Consider the following 21,603-nt stretch of genomic DNA (forward strand, 5'->3'; position numbering starts at 1 on the left):
TTGGTTGTGGGCACATCCCCAGTAGGGGGTGTGCAGGAGGCGGCTGATCGATGTTTCTCTCTCATCGATGTTTCTAACTCTCTATTCCTATCCTTTCCTCTCTGTAAAAAATCCATAAAATATATTTTTAAAAAAAGATAGAGTCCAGGAAAGGGCTGTAAAAACTGGAAACTAACCTAAAGGAATTACGGCAAAGAAAGTACAAGACAAACAGTAATGGGGATGTTTTCTTAATCCAATAACTACTACTATCTTTAAAATAAAATTAGAACATTATTCTGAAATTACCAACATAATAAATCAAAGTTAATTTTTGTTTCCCTAATCTCAGATTCATAAGCACAATTCAAACATGGTAGATGTCAATAAGAACATAAAACCTTGAACATATCAGACTATTTGTTTAACCAGGTATTTGTTGTGGTTACTTGGAGAACAAAAGAACAAATTTTTAATGCCACTTACCAGTAGTACTTCTGCATGTTCTACTAACCCAGTGGTCGGCAAACTCATTAGTCAACAGAGCCAAATATCAACAGTACAACGATTGAAATTTCTTTTGAAAGCCAAATTTTTTAAAGTTAAACTTCTTCTAATGCCACTTCTTCAAAATAGACTCGCCCAGGCCGTGGTATTTTGTGGAAGAGCCACACTCAAGGGGCCAAAGAGCCGTATGTGGCTTGCGAGCCGCAGTTTGCCGACCACTGTACTAACCAGAAGCACAGTGTAACTTTTCATTAACATTTCCTATCTCTAAATTACTATACACTACTGCTGTATTCTATATTATTGAGAGACAACAGAATACTCAATGGCAATTACCGATCAAGAGCCACATAAATATGAGCTCCTTTTAAAAGGTACATTACCCTGAGATTCAATAGGAAGTTTTTGTTTAAACATAATTTATACTTTAATATCAAACCAAATTCACAAGTATTAGAAATTTCAACCTGAAATTTACTGTTTTCTTTTAACCTTTTAAAATGTTAAGGAAAGCAATTTTATTTCTGGATTATTTATTTTTGTAGGTCTGTACAACAACAGTCCTCATTAAAAACAAAATACTTTCTAGGAACTAATGGAATGTCCAAACATTTATTCAATCCTGAACCTTAAAAATCTTTCAAGAAACGTTTTCTTTTAATTTTCACTCAAGAAATGAAGTGAAAAAGCAAGTTTGAAAATGTACAAATATTTAATGACTTATAAGTGATACAAATGTTTAATGGTCTCAATTATGCAATCTTAAATATTTCAATGAACCCTTAAGCCAAAAAAAGGCAAGAAGGCATAACTCTTTTACATTAAAATTTAAAATTCAATTACTACATAAAATATTCTTGAAGGAACTGACTTAAGTAGCTCATTTAAAAGGGAGGTAAAATGAAAGGTGTCATTGATGTTCTACAGAATATTTACTCACTCCTGCCTTCAACTTCAGGTTCCTCTAATCCGGTTTGCCTGGGGGCTACGTTAATTTCATCTGGTGATTGCAATGTTTCCACAGTGTCCGGTGCCCCAATTACATCATCAATAGTTGTTTCCAATAAGGCTGGACTATCTAGCAAATCAATATTCAGAGGCAAGCTGTAAAGGTAAGAGAAAACTTACTTAGACCAAGAAATTTATCATTAAAAGAATTTAAAATACTAAGAAAAAAATCTTTGTTGAAAAAAAATTCATGTAAGAGTTAATATCCCAACTAGTTTATTCATCTGTCAAAACATTTTGGGTAGACTTTTCTATCAGCCAAGATGGAGTAAATGGCACTGGATTTAACTTCCTACTTGGAATAACTTAATAAGGGGGGAAAACTGTTTTCAAGTCATCAGACATCAGAAAGCAAAGGACAGTGATTCTGAAATTCGGGAAACAAAGGAGGTGAGCCCTACAGTTGCCTTGAGAGAATTTCCATGCCATGGCGCAGAGAGGATGAAATGAGGCACAGCCCAGAGGGACTCCCTTAGTCTCTTCCTAATAAGTAAGATGAGGCTGAGAGTCCAGGGAGACCACGGCAGCTAAATTCACAGGACAGAGTACCAGACAGGAGAGAGCAGCACTTCAAGGAGGGCTGAATCCTGGAGATGTGCAGGAGGTCCCCTCTCAAGTATTCAGCAAGTGCTGGTCAGAGAATGCATGTGAGGAAACTCTCTGAGCCTCGGAAAAGAACTATCCAAAAGAACTTCCTCCCTCCCTCCGTTTGGCTGGGCAAAGTACTAGTGGCACTCATACTGGACCACTGTTCCTGTTTCCATAGACTAAAACCTCAGAACTCACAGGGCATTGAGTATTTAGGAAGGTCCTGCCTCAATCATGGAAAATAATTAACTCAGGCTAAGCATGGCAACTGGCCCACCTACCCCCAAAAAATCAAACTGTTTCTAAGTAATTTAACTATATCCCAAAACAAAGTTCAAGAAGTTTTAGAGAAATATAGAATTATCTAGCATCAGGTAGGAAAGTTAAATTTGTTAGGTGAAGAACTTGATAAATTGTCAGACATCCACTCAAAGATTACCAGGAATGCAAAGACATCCCATGCTAAAGAGAATAATCAACCAATAGAAACTGTTATTAGAATTAGCAGAGAAATCCATTAAATAGTTATTATATGTATTCCATATAACCAAAAAAGTTAAGCAAAGGCATGGAAGATATAAAAAAGACTCAAAACAAACTTCTAGAGATGAAAACTACAATATCAGAAATGTAAAATATACTAGATGGGATTGACAGTAGATGAAAAGTTAGATAAGACACTAAAGGCATAGCAACAGAAACTATCCAAAATAAAACACAGAGAGATAAAGAATCCCCCCCAATGAAAAGAATATCATTTAGCTGTGGGACAACTTCAAGAAGCCTACTGTATGGATAACTGGAGTTCCAAAGTGGGGGTGGGGCAGGACAAATGTTTAAAGAAATAACTGTTGAAGTTTATCAAAATTTGATGAAAACTATTAGCCCACAGATGCCAGGGCTCCTTACACAGGGCACCACCTTGCTGGGGCTGACCAGCAGACCCTGCGCAACGGATGAATGGATTACTCGGAGATAGTTTCACTGTGAAAGAGAGGCTAAGGGACAGCCTGGCAGAAGTGACCAGGCAGCCTCGATTGCCTGCCTCGTTAGGCTTTTATTGGATTTTTTACCTTTAGATACATGTTCACATTGTCCTCTAGGCAAGGGCATCCAGGGATTAAGCATAAGGATTCCAGTAAACACCTGTGTGTCTGCAAATGCACAGACTTGTTTGGAAAGGTCAAGAAATAATTAGGGGTGTTGCCTTTGACTCTCCCCTAAGTCTCCCTTACATTGGAATTCTGATAAACAGGGCAGGCGGCCTTCCACTCACTTCCCTTTTCTTGGAATATCCTCCTTACAAGCTTTCCAACCAAGTCTCATGCTTCTCCACACACAGATCCAAGAATCTCAACAAAACCTAAAGACAAGAATATGAAGAAAACTACACCAAAGCATATCACAAACTACTTAAAACTTAATGATAAAAAGAAAATCTTAAAAACAGCACAAAATATTATGTGTTCAAATAAAGATATGAGTGACAGCTGATTTCTCATCAGAAACAATGCAAAATAGAGGACATGGAGGAACATCTTAAAAGCACTGAAAGAAAAACTATCAACCAATATTTTATAGCCAGCAAAATAAAGCTTTAAAAAGCAAAGAAAAAGCTAGGTATATACCAAAAAGAAAACACACATTTGCACAAAAATGTGTACATAAATGTTCATAGCAGCATTATTCATAAGAGTCAAAAGTGAGAACAGCACAAATACCCATCAACTGAGGAATGGATAAATAAAATGTGCTAGACCATAGAGCAGTGGTCGGCAAACCGCGGCTCGCGAGCCACATGCGGCTCTTTGGCCCCTTGAGTGTGGCTCTTCCACAAAATACCACGGCCTGGGCGAGTTTATTTTGAAGAAGTGGCGTTAGAAGAAGTTTAAGTTTAAAAAATTTGGCTCTCAAAAGAAATTTCAATCGTTGTACTGTTGATATTTGGCTCTGTTGACTAATGAGTTTGCCGACCACTGCCATAGAGTAAAATACTAATCAACAATAAATGGAGTGAAGCAACGATATATGCTATGACATGAATGACCCTTGAAAACATGATAAAGAAATCAGACACAAAATACCACATATTGTCTGAATAGATTTATATGAAATGTCCAGACTTGGCAAATCCCTAAAGACAGAGAGATTTGTGGTTGCCAAGGGCTGGAGGAGGGGTCAGGGAGGAATGGGGTGTTGTTTGACTGCTGTGGTGTAAGGTCTAAAATTAAGATTCAATACTAAGTGCTACCTTGACATCCCTGCCTCACAAGACTCCAAAGGCCTAATCACAAGTGCCCTTGCTCTCACCAGATATGCCCTCCCCCAAATCATTGAAAAGGTTCCCCATCCAGCTAGATCTGCTATCAACTGTACCACCTGCATTCTACCAGGTTCTAAACCTAACAAATTTCACTCCCCTGACAGCCAAAATTATTCAAACAGGCCAATCACATCCGCTGGTGGGAACCAAGGGTCACCTCATCCTCACGTCATTACAAAGCCCGTGTTTGTTCACATGGCTCCGAGGAGCAACACTCTCGTGGCCCTGTATGTTATGCAGTTTCCTCCTCCCTTGAGATATGAGTATATGTGACCAATAAATTGTGTCTATCTCATCTGTCCAGTGTTGGGTGTCATGTGTTGGACCCTCACCAAAAGAATGAACAGGTGGTAATCAAAACAACTGCTAATGGGTTTGGGATTTCCTTTGGGGGTGGGGGTTTGAGTAAAAATGTCCTAAAATAAAATTGTGATAAAGGTTGCCCAATCCTATGAATGTACTAAAAACATTGAATTGTCCTCTTTAAATGGGTGAATGATATGGTATGTAAATTATATCTTAAAGCAGTAAAAACAAAAAACAAAATAAAAAGATTGCCGTTCATATAAAATAATTCATAACCAAAAGACATGCACTAAAAAATGTTAAAGAATGACCTACAGGCAGAAGTAAAATGAACAATGTATTATGGGGTTTATAACATATATAAAAGTAAAATGCTTGACAAATGATAGTAAAGAAGCTGGGAGAAGAGAAATGGAAGTACACTACTCTAAGATTCTTATACTATACATGAAATGGTATAATATCCCTTGAAAGTAGACTGTTAAAAGTTAAAGTTGTAATGCAAAAGCAATCATTAAAACAAAGAAAGAGTTATAGCTAAGAAGTGAAAAAAAGGATATATGTAGAATTTTTAAAATACATATATTTTTTTATTGATTTCAGAGAGGAAGGGAGAGGGAGAGATAGAAACATCAATGATGAGAGAGAATCACTGATTGGCTGCCTCCTGCACACTGGGGACTGAGCCCACAACCTGGGCATGTTCCCTGAATGGGAATCGAACCATGACCCTCTGGTTCATAGGCTGGGCCCACAGTCAGGGGCAGAGAAACAAGCAAAAATAAATTGCAGGCCTCCAGCCCAGCTGGGTTGCTCAACTGGTTGGAGTGTCATCTGATGTACCAAAAAGTGTCAGGTTCGATTTCTGGTCAGGGCACATACCTAGGTTGAGGATTTGATCCCTGGTGGGGGTATACACACACAGGAGGCTACCAATTGAGGTTTCTCTCTCACATTGATGTTTCTCTCTCTCTCCCTCCACCCCCTTCTTCTCACTCTAAAAAGATCAATAAACATATCCTTGGGTGAGGATTTAAAAACAAAGTTGCAGCACTCAAAAGCCTGCCAGCATGGAACACAGGACTCACAGCTGGGGAATCTGCCCACTCCAACCCCCTGTGGCACTCTGGGCAACAAAATCCTCTCTGGGCAGGTTGTGAAAGGACTGGTAAAAAAACCTTTCCAGCCTAAGTGATCTGTACTCATTGCAGCTAAACTCACAAGGAAGAGCAGAATCAGGGACACCTGAACTCACTTCTCCCAACCCCCACCCACTGCTGCACATCCGAGTAGAGCAGGTGGGTCACTCAGAGCATCTGGCTTCAGGAAGGTGGCACCAGGAAAACACAGGAAATGCATAGTCCACCCCTTCCAATCTCTGGAGGTGGTGCCCTGAGACAGAGGTGCTCAGGTCCGAAAGCAGACGCCCACCTCCTGGGGAATACTGAGTGTTTTCCACAGCTGAGGCAACAGATCCTTGAAGCCCCACCTTCTGGAAAACAAGAATAAGACCTCTATTTAATCAACTAAAATTCTTTTTAAAAAGCAGCTTTCCCCCCCTCTCCCCCTAATGCCAGGCAGAGAAAAAAACTCATCAAACACAATGAATAGTCAAGTAACAAGGGAATTCAGAAATAAAATTAAAATCTCCAGAAAATAAACTGAAAGCAATGGAAATATGTTATTAAATGACAGAGAATTCAATATTGCAGTTCTGAAAAAACTCAAGGAGATACAAGAAAATTCAGAAAGGAAATTCAATGAACTAAGAAACAAAGTTAACAAACAAAAGGAGTACTTCATTAAAGAGACTGAAACTTTAAGAAAGAACCTTCTGTACAGCAAAAGAAACCATCAACAAAACAACAAGAAAGCCCAATGCATGGGAGAACATATTTGCCAATGTTATCACCAATAAGGGTTTAATCTCCAACATTTACAGGGAACTCATACAACTTAACAAAAGGAAGATTAACAATCCAATAAAAAAATGGGCAAAGGCGAAACCGGTTTGGCTCAATGGATAGAGTGTCGGTCTGCTGACTGAAAGGTCCCAGGTTCGATTCCGGTCAAGGGCATGTACATTGGCTGCAGGCACATCCCTGGTAGGGGGTGTGCAGGAGGCAGCTGGTCGATGATTCTCTCTCATCGATGTTTCTAGCTCTCTATCCCTCTCCCTTCCTCTCTGTAAAAAATCAATAAAATATATTTTTTTAAAAAATGTAAAAAAAAATGGGCAATGGACCTAAATAGATAATTTTTGAAAGAGGACATAAGGAAGGCCAAGAGACCTATGAAAACATGCTCAAAGTCACTAATCATCCGAGAGATGCAAATGAAAACGACAATGCGGTACCATCTCACACCTGTCAGAATGGCTACCATCAACAAGTCAACAAATGACAAGTGCTGGCGAGGATGTGGAGGAAAAGGAACCCTCGTGCACTGCTGGTGGGAATGCAGACTGGTGCAGCCACTGTGGAGAACAGTATGGAGTTTCCTCAAAAAACTGAAAATGGAACTCCCATTTGACACAGTGATCCCACTTCTAGGAATATATCCCAAGAAACTAGAAACACCAATCAGAAAGGATATATGCACCCCCTACGTTCATAGCGGCACAATTTACCATAGCTAAGATTTGGAAACAGCCTAAGTGCCCATCAGCAGATGAGTGGATTAAAAAACTGTGGTACATCTACACAATGGAATACTACGCTGTGGTAAAAAAGGAATTATTACCATTTGCAACAGCATGGATGGAACTGGAGATCATTATGCTAAGCAAATAAGCCAGTCAGAGAAAGATAAATATCACATGATCTCACTCATTGTGGAATATAATGAACAACATAAACTGATGAACAAAAACAGATCCAGAGACAGAGGAGCATCGATCAAACCATCAAACCTCAGAGGTTTGATGGGGTAAGGGGGAGAGATCAACCAAAGGACTTGTATGCATGCATATAAACCTAACCAATGGACACAGACACCAGGGGGGTGAGGGCATGAGTGGGGGTGGGGGTGGGGGCAATGGGGAGGATAAGGACACATATAGTAATACCTTAATCAATAAATAAAAATAAAAAAAAGAAAGAAAGAACCGAAATGAAATTCTGGAGCTGAAAAACGCAATAAAAGAGATGAAGAATAAACTATCAAGTTTAGGAAATAGAGCAGACCAGATGGAGGAAACAATTAGTGATAAAGAAGATAAAAATCTAGAAATGACTCAGGTGGAAGAAGAGAGAGAATCAACAGTAATAGAAAATCTCTACGAGAATTATCTGACTTCGTTAGAAAGAGCGATACAAGAATAATGGGTGTAGGGAGAACCAAGATGGTGGCATGGGTAAACACCTATACTTGCTGCCTCTCACAACCACATCAAAATTATAACTAAAAGGCAGAACTACCACCCAGAACTGCGGGAAAGCTGTCTGAGTGGAAGTTACACAACTAGAGAGGTGAAGAAAGCACATTGAGACTGGTAAGAGGTACGGAGGTGCGGAAAGTGCTGGCACCTGGATGTGCTGCTCTTTTAATTGGAAGAGAGATACAAGTTCCCGCTTGCTCTGAACTCCAGTTCCAGGCGAGACTCTGGGGGACCCAGACACACATGGGGAGAAACTGGACTGTCTGGCATCGGGACAGGAACTTGAGGGTGGCTTTCTCTCAGAGGTGCTCGCAGCAATCATGGTTCCTGCACAGGAGCACGGGACGCGGAGACCTGGGAACCTCTCCGGTGCAGGGCTGACTGGCAGCCATTGCTGTTTGCTCTGCCTTGGTGATTCCTAGAGACCCTGTCCCACCCAATTTACAACCCCACCCTAGCTGTGCACATTGGCTTTTGCATATGAATAGCCTGTCCTTTCTCCGCCTAAAACCTGTCAAACTGCAGCTGGGTCAGAGAGCACCAGAGCTTTCAAAAGAAGGCCCAAGGCCAGTAGCAGCAGCCTGCCTTGCTTCACAGCTGGGCCTCATCTGCGCACTTCCAAACCCCATACAAAGAGGAGGAATCTGTAGATGTCTCTATAGCTCCTGCTGGGCACCCCCAGACAGTGGCTGACCTTGCACCTCCTTGGAGATCCAAGAGCCAGTGTACCCAGTGGTCAGAGTGAGACCATACCGGATTACAACTCTTCACATCCATAAGAGACACACTCAAGGGGCAGACTCAGTGAGCACCAAAGCCCCACTGAAGCAAGTCCTGCCCCATAAGGGTGTCTCCTGCGCAACAGATCTTCCAGTGTAGACACAGCTGGTCCTCACAGCCAATTGGCCTGGAGGACAATTCCTCCCAGTGATACCAACAGCAATCAAGGATTAACTACAACAAGACTTTGCAAACAGCCCACAAAGGGGTACACAAAGAGTCTTCACCTCAGATGACTGGGAGGCTGAGCCACTGGGCCCTATAGGACACCTACCACACAAGGCCACTCTATCAACTCAAGGAGACTTAGCAGCTACCCAGTACATAGAAACAAACACAGGGAAGCAGCCAAAATGTGGAGACAAAGAAACAAGTCACAAATGAGAGAAATGGATGAAAGCAAAATACTGGATATAGAGTTCAAAACCACGGTTATAAAGCTACTCAACAATCTTCTAGAAACCTCCAAAAAATTTAGTGAGACCCTCAAGGATATGAAAAAGGACCAATCAGAAATTAAGCATACACTGACTGAAATAAAGAATAATATACAGAGATTCAACAGCAGACTAGAGGATCCTAAGAATCAAGTCAAAGATTTGAAATATGAAGAATCAAAAAACACCCAACCGGAAAAGCAGAAAGAAAAAAGAATCCAAAAATATGAAGATAGTGCAAGGAGCCTCTGGGACAACTTCAAGCATACCAACATCAGAATTATGGGGGTGCCAGAAGAAGACAGAGAGCAAGATATTGAAAACCTATTTGAAGAAATGACAGAAAACTTCCCCTACCTGGTGAAAGAAATAGACTTACAAGTCCAGGAAGCGCACAGAACCCCAAACAAGAGGAATCCAAAGAGGACCACACCAAGACACATAATAATTAAAATGACAAGGGCAAAAGACAAAAAGAGAATCTTAAAAGCAGCAAGAGAAAAACAGTTACCTACAAGGGAGCACCCATACGACTGTCAGCTGATTTCTCAACAGAAACTAAGCAGGCCAGAAGGGAGTGGCAAGAAATATACAAAGTGATGAATAGCAAGAACCTACAACCAAGATTACTCTACCCAGCAAAGCTATCATTTAGAACTGAAGGTCAGATAAAGAGCTTCACAGACAAGACAAAGCTAAAGGAGTTCATCACCACCAAACGAGTATTACATGAAATCCTGAAGGGTATTCTCTAAGAAGAGGAAGAAGAAGAAAAAGGTAAAGATAAAAAAATTATGAACAACAAAGTGACAACAAATACATATCTATCAACAAGTGAACCTAAAAATCAAATGAATAAAAAACCTGATGAACAGAACAGACTGGTGAATGTAATAGAATCAGGGGCATGGAAAGGGATCAGACTGACAAGTCTTGGGGGGAAGGGGTTGTGAGGGGTGTGGGAAGTGACAAAGAGCTTACACCTATGGACGAGATCAGTGGGCGGCAGGGAGGGAGACCTGGAGTGGGGTGGGAACGGGGTGGAGGGGAGCTATGGGGGAAAAAAGAGGAACATCTGTAATAAATTGCACAATAAATATTTTTAAAAAATAATAATAATGAGTGTATCAGAGGATGAAGAGCAGGAGAAAGGGACAGAGGGCTTATTTAAACAAATAAATGATGAAAACTTCCCATACCTTTGGAAAGAACTGGATCCTCGGATACAAGAAGTTAACAGAATAACTAATTATCTCAATTCTAAAAGGCTTTTTTCCAAGGCACATTATATTAAAACTGTCAAAAATTACCAACAAAGAAAGAATTCTCAAAGCAGCCAGGGAAAAGATGATGATAACTAATAAAAATAAATCCCATTAGATTATCATCATATTTTTTTAGCCCAAACTACAAGCTAGGAGAGGGTGAAATTAATTCAAATTATTAAAAGAGAAAAATCACCAGCCAAGAACAGATCCTTACTTCCAGTCAAGATGGCAGCCTAGATAAATGTGGTAATTGAATGCTTCCAAAACCACATCAAAATTACAACTAAACTACTGAACAACCATCATTCAGAGCCACCTGAAATCTAGCTGAGTGGAAGTCCTATAAGAAGAAGCCACATTGAGTCTGGCAGCCACAAGGGATATTCTGGCTGTGGAGGTCTGCCTTGAGGAACGAGAGGTCCCAACCCCACACCAGACAGAAACACAAGGGGGAAAAACAATGGAGACACAGAGCTACCAGAAAACTAACAATTAAATGGCTACAGGAAATCCTCATCTATAATAATAAAAGTGTAATATGCTAATTAGACCTGACATCCTTTCGGACAACCTTCTGGAAGAAGCCGGGCTGCGAGGGAAGCCCAGGTCCTGGGTGCCTGCCAGCGGTCAGAGGGAAGCCCGGGTCCCAGGTGCCAGAGGGAAGCCGGCACCAGCAGCTGGGGGAAGGAAGGCCTACTCTTGCACAAATTTTGTGCATCAGGCCTCTAGTATATCAATACTCATGCTAAATGGAAATGGACTGAACTCATCAATTAAAAGGCACAGAGTAGAGTGTTCAATCAAAAAATAAAACCCAACTGTATGCTGCCTTCAGGAGACACATCTCAGATGCAAGGACAAACACAGACTCAAGTGAAAGGGTAGAAAATGATATTTCAAATAAATGGCATCCAGAGAAAAGCAGGTATAGCTGTACTCATAGCTGACAAAATATATTTCAAGATTACAAAAATGTAACAAAAAAGAAAGATAGACATTTTATGATGATAAATGGGACAATATATCAAGAAGACATACACTTACCAATATGCACCCAACCAGGGAGCACCAAAATATATAAAGCAACGCCTAACAGAACTAAAGGGAGAAAGTGACAAAAACACAATTATGTCCCATTGAGAGCTATAGATAACACATCCAAACGGAAAATTAATAAGAAAATATCAACCTTAATCAACACATTAGACTAAACAGACTAAATATTGCTATCAATATTTACAGAGTTTTTAACCTCAGAACACCAGTGCACATGGAACTTCCTCAAGGATAGGCCATATACTGGGCACAAAATCAGCCTCAACAAATTTTAAGAAACTGAAATCATACCAAGCATATTCTCCTACCACAATGCTTTGAAATTAAAAATCAACTGCAAAAGGGGAAAACTACAAATACGTGGAGACTAAGTAAACAACATGCTACTAAATAATGACTTGATCAAAGAAGAAATAAGAGATCAAAAGATACATAGAGACAAATGAGAATAATAACACGACATTAAAATTTTGGGATATAGCAAAAGTGGCAATTAGAGGGAAGTTTATATCATTAAAGGCCTACCTCATGAAACAAGAAAAATTTCAAATAACCTAACATATCAACTTAAACAAGTATTAAACGAACAAAGTCAGTAGAAGGAAGAAATAATGAAAAGTAGAGCAGAATTAAATGAAACAGAGAATAAAAAGAAAATAGAAAATACCAACACAACCAAGAGTTGGTTCTTTGAAAAGATTAATAAGATTGACAAACCTCTGGCTAGACTCACTAGGGAAAACAGAGAAAAAACTAAAAAAAAAAATAAAAAAAAAATCAGAAACAAAATAGGAGAAGTTACAATGGAAACCAAGAAATACAAAGGACTATACAAGAATACTATGAATGGCTATGTGCCACCAAATTCCATAACCTAGAAGAAACAGACAAGTTCTTAGAAATATATAACCTTCCTAGACTGAATCACAAAGAACTGGAAAATCTAAATAGACCAATCAACAGTAAGGAAATTAAAATAGTCATCAAAAAACCTCCCAAAAAGTAAAAGTCCAGGACCAGATGGCTTCAACTACTAAATTCTACCAAACAGTCAAAGATTTAAAGCCTATGCTTCTCAAACTCTACCATAAAATGAAGAAGAGGCAATACTTCCTAACTCATTTTATAAGGCCAACATGACCCTGATACCAAAACCTGGCAAGGACACCACAAAAAAAGAAAATTAATATAGAAGCAAAAATCCTAAACAAAATACTAGCAAATCAAATACAGGAATACATGAAAAAGATTATATCACAATCAAATGGGATTCATTCCAGGGGCACAAGGATGGTTCAACATACTCAAATCAATCAATGAGATACACATTAACAAAATAAAATATAAAAATCATATAATCCTATCAATAGATGCAGAAAAAGCATTTGACAAGATACAACACTGATTAAGGCACTCAATAAAATGGGTAGAGAAGGAAAGTACCTCAACATAATAAAGGCCATATATGACAAACCCTCAGCAAATATCATACTAAATGGTGAAAAACTGGAAGCTTTTTCTCTGAAATCAGGAGTAAAACAAGGATGCTCACTCTCACCCCTGTTATTCAAAATAGTACTCCAAGTCCTAGCCAGAGCAATTAGGCAAGAGAAAAAAAAAAAACCCCTATCAGAAACTATAAATAAAGTTGCAGAATACAAAATCAATGTACAAAATCCACTGTGTTCATATGTACACTAACAATGTACATTCAGAAAAAGAAAAGAAATAAAAAACAATTCCTTTTATAATCACAACAAAAAGAATAAAATAACTATGAATAAACTTAACAAATGATATGAAGGACCTATACATTGAAAACTGTTAAAATATTATTGAAAGAAACTGAAGAAGACACAAAGAAATGGATATTCCATGTTCATGGATTGGAAGACTCAATATAGTTAAAATGGCCATATTACCCAAAGCAATATAGAGATTTAATGAAATCCCCATCAAAATCCCATTGGCATTACTTAAAGAAAAACAATAACAACAACAACAAAAAAAAACAGATTTATATAGAACAAAAGACCCGAAATAGCCAAACCAATCATGAGAAAAAAGAACAAAGCTGGCCCGGCTGGTGTTGCTCAGTGATTGAGTGTTGATCTATGAACCAGGAGGTCACAGTTCTATTCCGTCAGGACACATGCCCGGGTTGCAGGCTTGGTCCCCAGTGTGGGCATGCAGGAAGCAGCTAATCAATGATTCTCTCTCTCTCTTTCTCTCCCCCTCTCCTTTCCTATCCGAAGTCAATAAAATATATATATATATTTTTAAAAAGAACAAAGCTGGAGTTATTGCACTCCCTGATTTCAAATTATACTACAAAATTACAATAATCAAAACAGTATGGTATTGGCAGAAAAAAAAACACACAAAAACAGAAACATACACCAATGGAACACAATTGAGAGACCAGAAATAAATCCCAATCAATGTATGTGGACAACTAATTTTTGACAAAGGAGCGAAAAACATACAATGGAAAAAAGAAAGCACTTTCAATAAATGGTGCTGGAAAATTGGAAAGCTACATGCAAAAGAATGAAACAAGACTGCTATTTGACACCATATACAGAAATTAACTCAAAATGGATCAAAGACCTAAATATATGTCCTGAAGCAATTAAATACTTAGAAGAAAACATAGGTACTAAACCTTGGTCTCAGAGAGGATTTTATTAATTTGACCTCAAAGGCAAGGGAAGTAAAAGCAAAAATATATTAATGAGACAAGAATCATGATTTTGCTCATATATGGGATATAAAAACAGAAGCAATAAATGAACAAACAAACCTGATTGACACAGACAACAATTATGGTTATCACTAGGTGAGTAGGGTATGGAGATAGTTGAAGAGGGTAAAGAGGGTCAAATATACTGTGAGGGAAGGAGACTAAACTTTGGATGATGAGCACACAATGCAATATACAGATGATGTACACTTGAAACTTATATAACTTTATCAACCAATGTTGCCCTAATAAATTTAATTTTTAAAAACCTTAACCAAATTTGGAAACTAGAATGTAATAATCAGCAAAGTTGCAGGATACAAGATCAATATATAAAAATACATTTAAAAAAATCAATTGTGAACTCGAGAAAATGGCGACGGAATAGAGTCGGGTTTGGAGTCTGTTCCTGGAGCGGAGAGTCGGAGCAGCAGAGGCTCGCAGAGGGAGTGTATGTGGGCAAGCCAAGGGACAGCTAAACTCCAGGAGAAGGCGGGGGAGTGCTGGGCAGTGTTCCTCTGACCGCGCAGCACCCACAGGGGCTGGGTCCCCTCCTGGAGCTGCGGGCTCGCCGGGCGCCTCGCCATCTTGCAAGGAAAGGAGGATTTTAGTGGAAACCTGACTTTCCGCGACAACTGCAAACACTGAACTGCTGGGAGCACCAGACCACCGGTCCCCTATCGGCGCAAACATTCGGATTCAAGGGAACTCTTCACTGCACCACGGAAAGGTCAGATTTCGTCTGAAATGAGGTGCGGTTTCTAATCCCCGCGGTGGGTGAGGGAAGCGCTGGGTGAGGGAAGCGCGGCAGCCGCAGGACCGGCAGGAGCCGGGAGGTCTGTGCCTAGAAAAATCAGCGGCAGTTGGAACTGCCGTGATCCGTGAATGAGGAGGGGGGTCTTCTGAGCTGCTAACAGAAGTGACCTCTTGAAAGCAACTCATTTTAATCTGACGAGGAGGGTCAGACTAAGAATTTTCAAAGGAGTGCAGGCTCCTTAGTCTGGCGCACAGACCCACGGTCCGCACACCTGGGCTCTTTCCGACTCTGATTGCTAAGCCCAACACATAGAAAAACCCAGGTGGAAACCCTGAAAGACTGCAGGGGGAAGGTGTTTTTTCGGAACCTGGGGACCAGAGCTGCGTGTGACCATCAGAGAGGCAGCTCTGAGGCGCACACCTCCACAAACCGGTAGTAAGTGCCATAGAGGGGGAAAAAAAAAAAAAAAGAGCTAGAGAGGCCCGGAAGTCAATTCAGAAACACTGCCACCTAGGGGCTGAAACGCTAATTGTCTCTGGTGTAATAAAAAATAAATACTAGAAATTAAGACACGGCTGGCTTAAGAAGCAGGACTGGCTTCCAACACTGAGGAGCCCTGGAATGAAGCTGAACTGAAATACCGCCCAGACTGGGAAAAAGGCGTACCAAACAGAATAATAGAGGAAGTGAATGACAGCCGCTACTGCACATTTTAGTCTTCCTATTTTTTAATTTTCAATTCTTTTTTCAATTTTTTAAATTTTTTATTCTCATATTTTTTATTTTCATTTTTTGCATCTTTTACTTAAGAAACTAATTTTTTTTCTTTTTCCTCACTCGATTTTCACCTTTTTAATTATTACATTTTTATTTTCAATCAGCACTATTATTACTATTATTTTACTTTTTTTTTTTTTAATGTCATTTGATTTTCTCTTTCTTTTATTTTTGGATTAGTGTCCTACATTCGATTTGCATCTTTCCCTTACAATCGCTTTACCCTATCTCAAAGCTAACATTATGCCATCACTCTCCTCCTAACCTTTCCCCTTTTGGTCCCCAGTTTATCTTAACCCTTTCTGGCTTTAGATTTTCCCTACTTTTTCAGTTTACTCCCTGCTAAAACTTCACCCTACTTATATATCTAATTCCCAACCCCCTGCTCCAAATCCATACAAACCTCTCTCTACGCTACCTTAAAAAAATTATTTTTCTCTCGGGCCTTTTGTTGTTGTTTGCTTGAATGTTGATTAGATTGAATTTTTATGCTTTTTTATGAGATTGTTTTGATTATTCTTTTTGTTGGTTTGGTTGGTTCTTTTGTTTGCTTTGTTTTTGTTTGTTTTTTACTTTTGTTTTCCCTTGCCTCACTTGATATTAGCTGCTGTTGCAGTTTGTATTAATCCCCAGGCTCGTGTTGCTGGAATTTGCTGGGAATAGTGGTTGTTCTAGTGGAGTTTACTCCCCATATATATAGTTTGTTCCCCTTTTCTCTCTTAGTATCATTCTTGTCTCTCTTTCTTTTTTTTTTCTTTTCTTTTTCTTTTCTGTTATTTCTTTTTCTTTTCTTTCTTTCTGCTCTTTTCCCAAGTTCAGATTCACACTCTTTGTTTTGTTTTGTTTTGTTTTTTTTCGTTGTTGTTCTTTCTTTTTACTCTCCCTCTTCCACTCCTATTCCCTAATTTGTCTTTCTCTGGTGGTCACCTTTATTGGAGGTTATTAATATCGTGAATACAATTCTGTTCAGTGCCTTGTCTGTTGTGCCTGGTTGTGTTGTATTTTATACCTTTAAATCAACGCCAGAGAGAGAAATCTATATAACCAGACATCCGGAGAAGAGAGACCATGAGGAGACAAAGAAACAGCCCCCACAGGAAAGAGAAGCAGGCATCACCAGAAAAGGAAGTAAACGATTTAGAGGCAAACAACCTATCAGAGAAAGAATTCAGAGAAATGGTCATAAAGTGGCTGAAAAGGATGGAAGACAAATTCGACAATATGAGTAAGAACCAAGAAGAAATGAAGAAGAACCAAGAAGAAATGAAAAATGACATCGCTGCTGTAAAGAACTCAATAGAAAGCATCAAGAGTAGACTAGATGAAGCAGAGGACCGCATAAGTGAGCTAGAAGACAAGATGGAAAAAAATACCCAATTACAACAGCTTCTAGAAACAAAAATTAGAAAGATTGAGGAGAGCGTAAGGGAACTTCGGGACAATACAAAACAAAACAACATCAGGATAATAGGGGTGCCAGAAGGAAAGGAAACTGAGCAAGGAGTAGAAAACCTGTTTGAAGAAATAATAACAGAAAACTTCCCTGATATAGGGAAGAAAAAACCCACACAAATCCAAGAAGCTCACAGAGTTCCAAGCAAAATGAACCCCAAAAGACCGACGCCAAGGCACATTATAGTTAAGTTGGCAAACACCAACGACAAAGTAAGAATCTTACAAGCGGCCAGAGAGAGACAGACAGTTACATACAAAGGAACCCCCATCAGACTAGCAACTGATTTCTCAACAGAAACTCATCAGGCCAGAAGGGAATGGAATGAAATATACCAAGTCATGCAAAGGAAGGGTCTAAATCCAAGAATACTGTACCCAGCAAGGCTATCAATCAAAATTGAAGGTGAAATCAGGAGCTTCACAGACAAAAAAGGACTAAGGGAGTTTATCACCACCAAACCAGCAATGAAAGAAATGCTAAAGGGTCTGCTGTAAAAAAAAAAAAGAAAGAAAGAAATAGGAAGCAAAGAAGGTACACGGGTATAGAATAAAAATGGCGTCAAATAAGTACCTATCAATAATAACTTTAAATGTAAATGGATTGAATGCCCCAATCAAAAGACACAGGGTAACAGACTGGATAAGAAAACAAAACCCAGATATCTGCTGTCTACAGGAAACCCACCTCAAAAAAAAGGATGCACACAGACTGAGAGTAAAGGGATGGAAAAAGGTTTTCCAGGCAAATGGAAATGAAAAAAAAGCTGGGGTTGCAATACTTATATCTGACAAATTAGATCTCAAAGTGAAGGACATAACAAGAGATAATGCAGGCCACTTCATAATACTAAAGGGAGAAATCCAACAAGAAGAAATAACTCTGGTAAACATATATGCACCCAATACAGAAGCACCAAGATACATTAAAAAACTCCTGGAAGATATCAAAGGAGAGATTGACAGCAATATAATCATAGTAGGAGACTTCAATACCCCACTATCACCATTGGACAAATCCTCTAAACAAAAAATCAGCAAAGAAACATCAATCCTAAATGACTCACTAGAACAGATGGAATTAATCGACATCTTCAGAACATTTCACCCCAAAGCCACAGAATATACATTCTTCTCAAGTGCACATGGGTCATTTTCAAAGATAGACCATATCTTAGGACATAGGCAAAGTCTCTCCAAATTCAAGAAGATAGAAATCATATCAAGTATCTTCTCAGATCACAGTGGCATAAAACTGGAAATCAACTACAATAAAAACAACCCAAAGAAATCAAACACTTGGAGACTAAACAGCATGCTATTAAACCATGACGGGGTTACCAAAGACATCAAGGAAGAAATAAAAAACATCATGGCAACAAACGACAATGAAAACACAACAATCCAAAATCTATGGGACACAGCGAAAGCAGTCCTGAGAGGGAAGTTCATAGCTCTACAAGCCTACTGCAAAAAACAAGAAACAATGGTAATAAATTACCTAACCCAACAACTCAAAGAGTTAGAGAGAGAGAGCAACAAGATAAGCCCAGTGTAAGCAGAAGGAAAGAAATAATAAAGATCAGAGCGGAGATAAACGACATAGAGACCAAAGAAACAATACAAAAGATCAACAAAACCAAGAGCTGGTTCTTTGAAAGGATAAACAAGATTGATGGACCTCTAGCCAGGCTCACCAAGAAGCAAAGAGAGAGGACCCAAATAAACAAAATCAGAAATGAAAGAGGTGAAATAACAACAGATCCCGACGAAATACAAAGGATTGTTACAAAATACTACAAACAACTCTATTCCAACAAACTAGACAACCTAGAGGAAATCGACATATTCCTAGAAAAATACAACCTTCCAAAACTCAATCAGGAAGATTCTAAACAGCTCAACATGCCAGTAACTATGGAAGAAATTGAAGCAGTCATCAAAAAGCTTCCGGCAAACAAAAGCCCGGGGCCAGATGGCTTCACAGGAGAGTTTTATCAAACTTTCAAGGAAGAACTAAAACCTATCCTCCTCAGACTATTCCAAAAAATTCAAGAGGAAGGAACACTTCCAGGCTCCTTCTATGAAGCCAGCATCACCCTAATACCAAAACCAGATAAAGACAACTCAATGAAAGAGAATTACAGGCCAATATCCCTCATGAACATTGATGCCAAAATCCTCAACAAAATTCTAGCAAATCGGCTCCAGCCGTACATCAGAAAGATCATACACCATGACCAAGTAGGATTTATTCCAGGAATGCAAGGATGGTACAATATCCGCAAATCAATAAACGTGATACATCACATAAACAAATTGAGAGATAAAAATCACATAGTCATATCAATAGATGCAGAAAAAGCATTTGACAAAATCCAACACCCTTTCTTGATAAAAACTCTCAACAAGGTGGGAATAGAAGGCTCATACCTCAACGTAATAAAAGCTATTTATGATAAACCCACAGCAAACATCATACTCAATGGGCAAAAACTAAAACCATTTCCCCTAAGAACAGGAACAAGACAGGGATGCCCACTCTCACCACTCCTGTTTGACATAGTACTGGAAGTATTAGCTATCGCAATTAGGCAAGAAGAAGAAATAAGAGGCATCCAAATTGGAAAAGAAGAAGTGAAGCTGTCCTTATTTGCAGATGACATGATATTGTACATAAAAAACCCAAAAGATTCCATCAAAAAACTAATAGACTTAATAAATGAATTCGGCAATGTAGCGGGATACAAAATTAACGCCAAGAAATCTATGGCTTTTCTATCCACCAATAATGAACTTACAGAAAGAGAGACTAAAAAAGCAATCCCATTTACCATCGCACCAAAAAAATTAAGATACCTAGGAATAAACTTAACTAAGGAGGTAAAAGACCTATACGCAGAAAACTACAGGACACTGAAAAAAGAGATAGAGGAAGACGTAAACAGATGGAAGAACATACCATGTTCCTGGATTGGTAGAATCAACATCATTAAAATGTCCATACTACCCAAAGCAATCTACAGATTCAATGCACTCCCCATCAAAATACCAACAGCATATTTCACAGACCTAGAAAGAACTCTCCAAAAATTCATCTGGAATAAAAAAAGACCCCGACTAGCCTCAGCAATCCTCAGAAAGAAGAATAAAGTAGGTGGGATCTCAATACCAGATTTCAAGCTGTATTACAAAGCCACTGTTCTCAAAACAGCCTGGTACTGGCACAAGAACAGACATATTGATCAATGGAACAGAACAGAGAACCCAGATATCGACCCAAACCACTATGCTCAATTAATATTTGACAAAGGAGGCATGAACATACAATGGAGTCAAGACAGTCTCTTCAATAAATGGTGTTGGGAAAACTGGACAGATACATGCAAAAAAATGAAACTAGATCACCAACTTACACCATACACAAAAATAAACTCAAAATGGATACAGGACTTAAACACAAGACGGGAAACCATAAAAATACTAGAGGAATCCACAGGCAACAAAATCTCAGACATATGCCACAAGAACTTCTTCACTGACACTGCCCCTAGGGCAATGGAAGCTAAAGAGAAAATTAACAAATGGGACTACATCAAAATAAAAAGCTTTTTTACAGCAAAAGAAACCATCAACAAAACAACAAGAAAGCCCACTGCATGGGAAAACATATTTGCAAATGCTATCACTGATAAAGGTTTAATCTCCAACATCTACAGGCAGCTTATGCAACTTAATAAGAGGAAGATAAATGATCCAATAAAAAAATGGGCAACAGACCTAAACAGAATATTTTCAAAAGAAGACAGAAGGAAGGCCAAGAGACACATGAAAACATGTTCAAAGTCACTTATTATCCGAGAGATGCAAATCAAAACAACAATGAGGTACCATCTCACACCTGTCAGAATGGCTATCATCAACAAATCAACAAACAACAAGTGTTGGCGAGGATGCGGAGAAAAAGGAACCCTCGTGCACTGCTGGTGGGAATGCAGACTGGTGCAGCCACTGTGGAGAACAGTATGGAGTTTCCTCAAAAAACTGAAAATGGAACTCCCATTTGACCCAGTAATCCCACTCCTGGGAATATATCCGAAGAAACTAGAAACACCAATCAGAAAGGATATATGCACCACTATGTTCATAGCAGCACAATTTACAATAGCTAAGATTTGGAAACAGCCTAGGTGCCCATCAGCAGATGACTGGATCGGAAAACTGTGGTACATCTACACAATGG

The 21,603-nt window shown here is 39.1% G+C and overlaps 1 protein-coding gene across 5 annotated transcripts in view; it reads right to left on the reverse strand.

Annotated features, from left to right (window-relative positions):
* The window catches only part of EPB41L5 (erythrocyte membrane protein band 4.1 like 5), a 176,515-nt gene that overhangs the window by 48,307 nt on the left and 106,605 nt on the right, over nt 1-21,603 (reverse strand). For all 5 annotated transcript variants that reach the window (XM_054723369.1, XM_054723367.1, XM_054723368.1 and 2 more), the window contains one exon: nt 1,427-1,590. In XM_054723369.1, coding sequence (XP_054579344.1) covers nt 1,427-1,590 — 164 coding nt within the window. The remainder of the gene's footprint in view (nt 1-1,426; nt 1,591-21,603) is intronic.

Source organism: Eptesicus fuscus, chromosome 11 (genome assembly GCF_027574615.1).
Source record: "Eptesicus fuscus isolate TK198812 chromosome 11, DD_ASM_mEF_20220401, whole genome shotgun sequence".
NCBI lineage: Eukaryota > Metazoa > Chordata > Mammalia > Chiroptera > Vespertilionidae > Eptesicus > Eptesicus fuscus.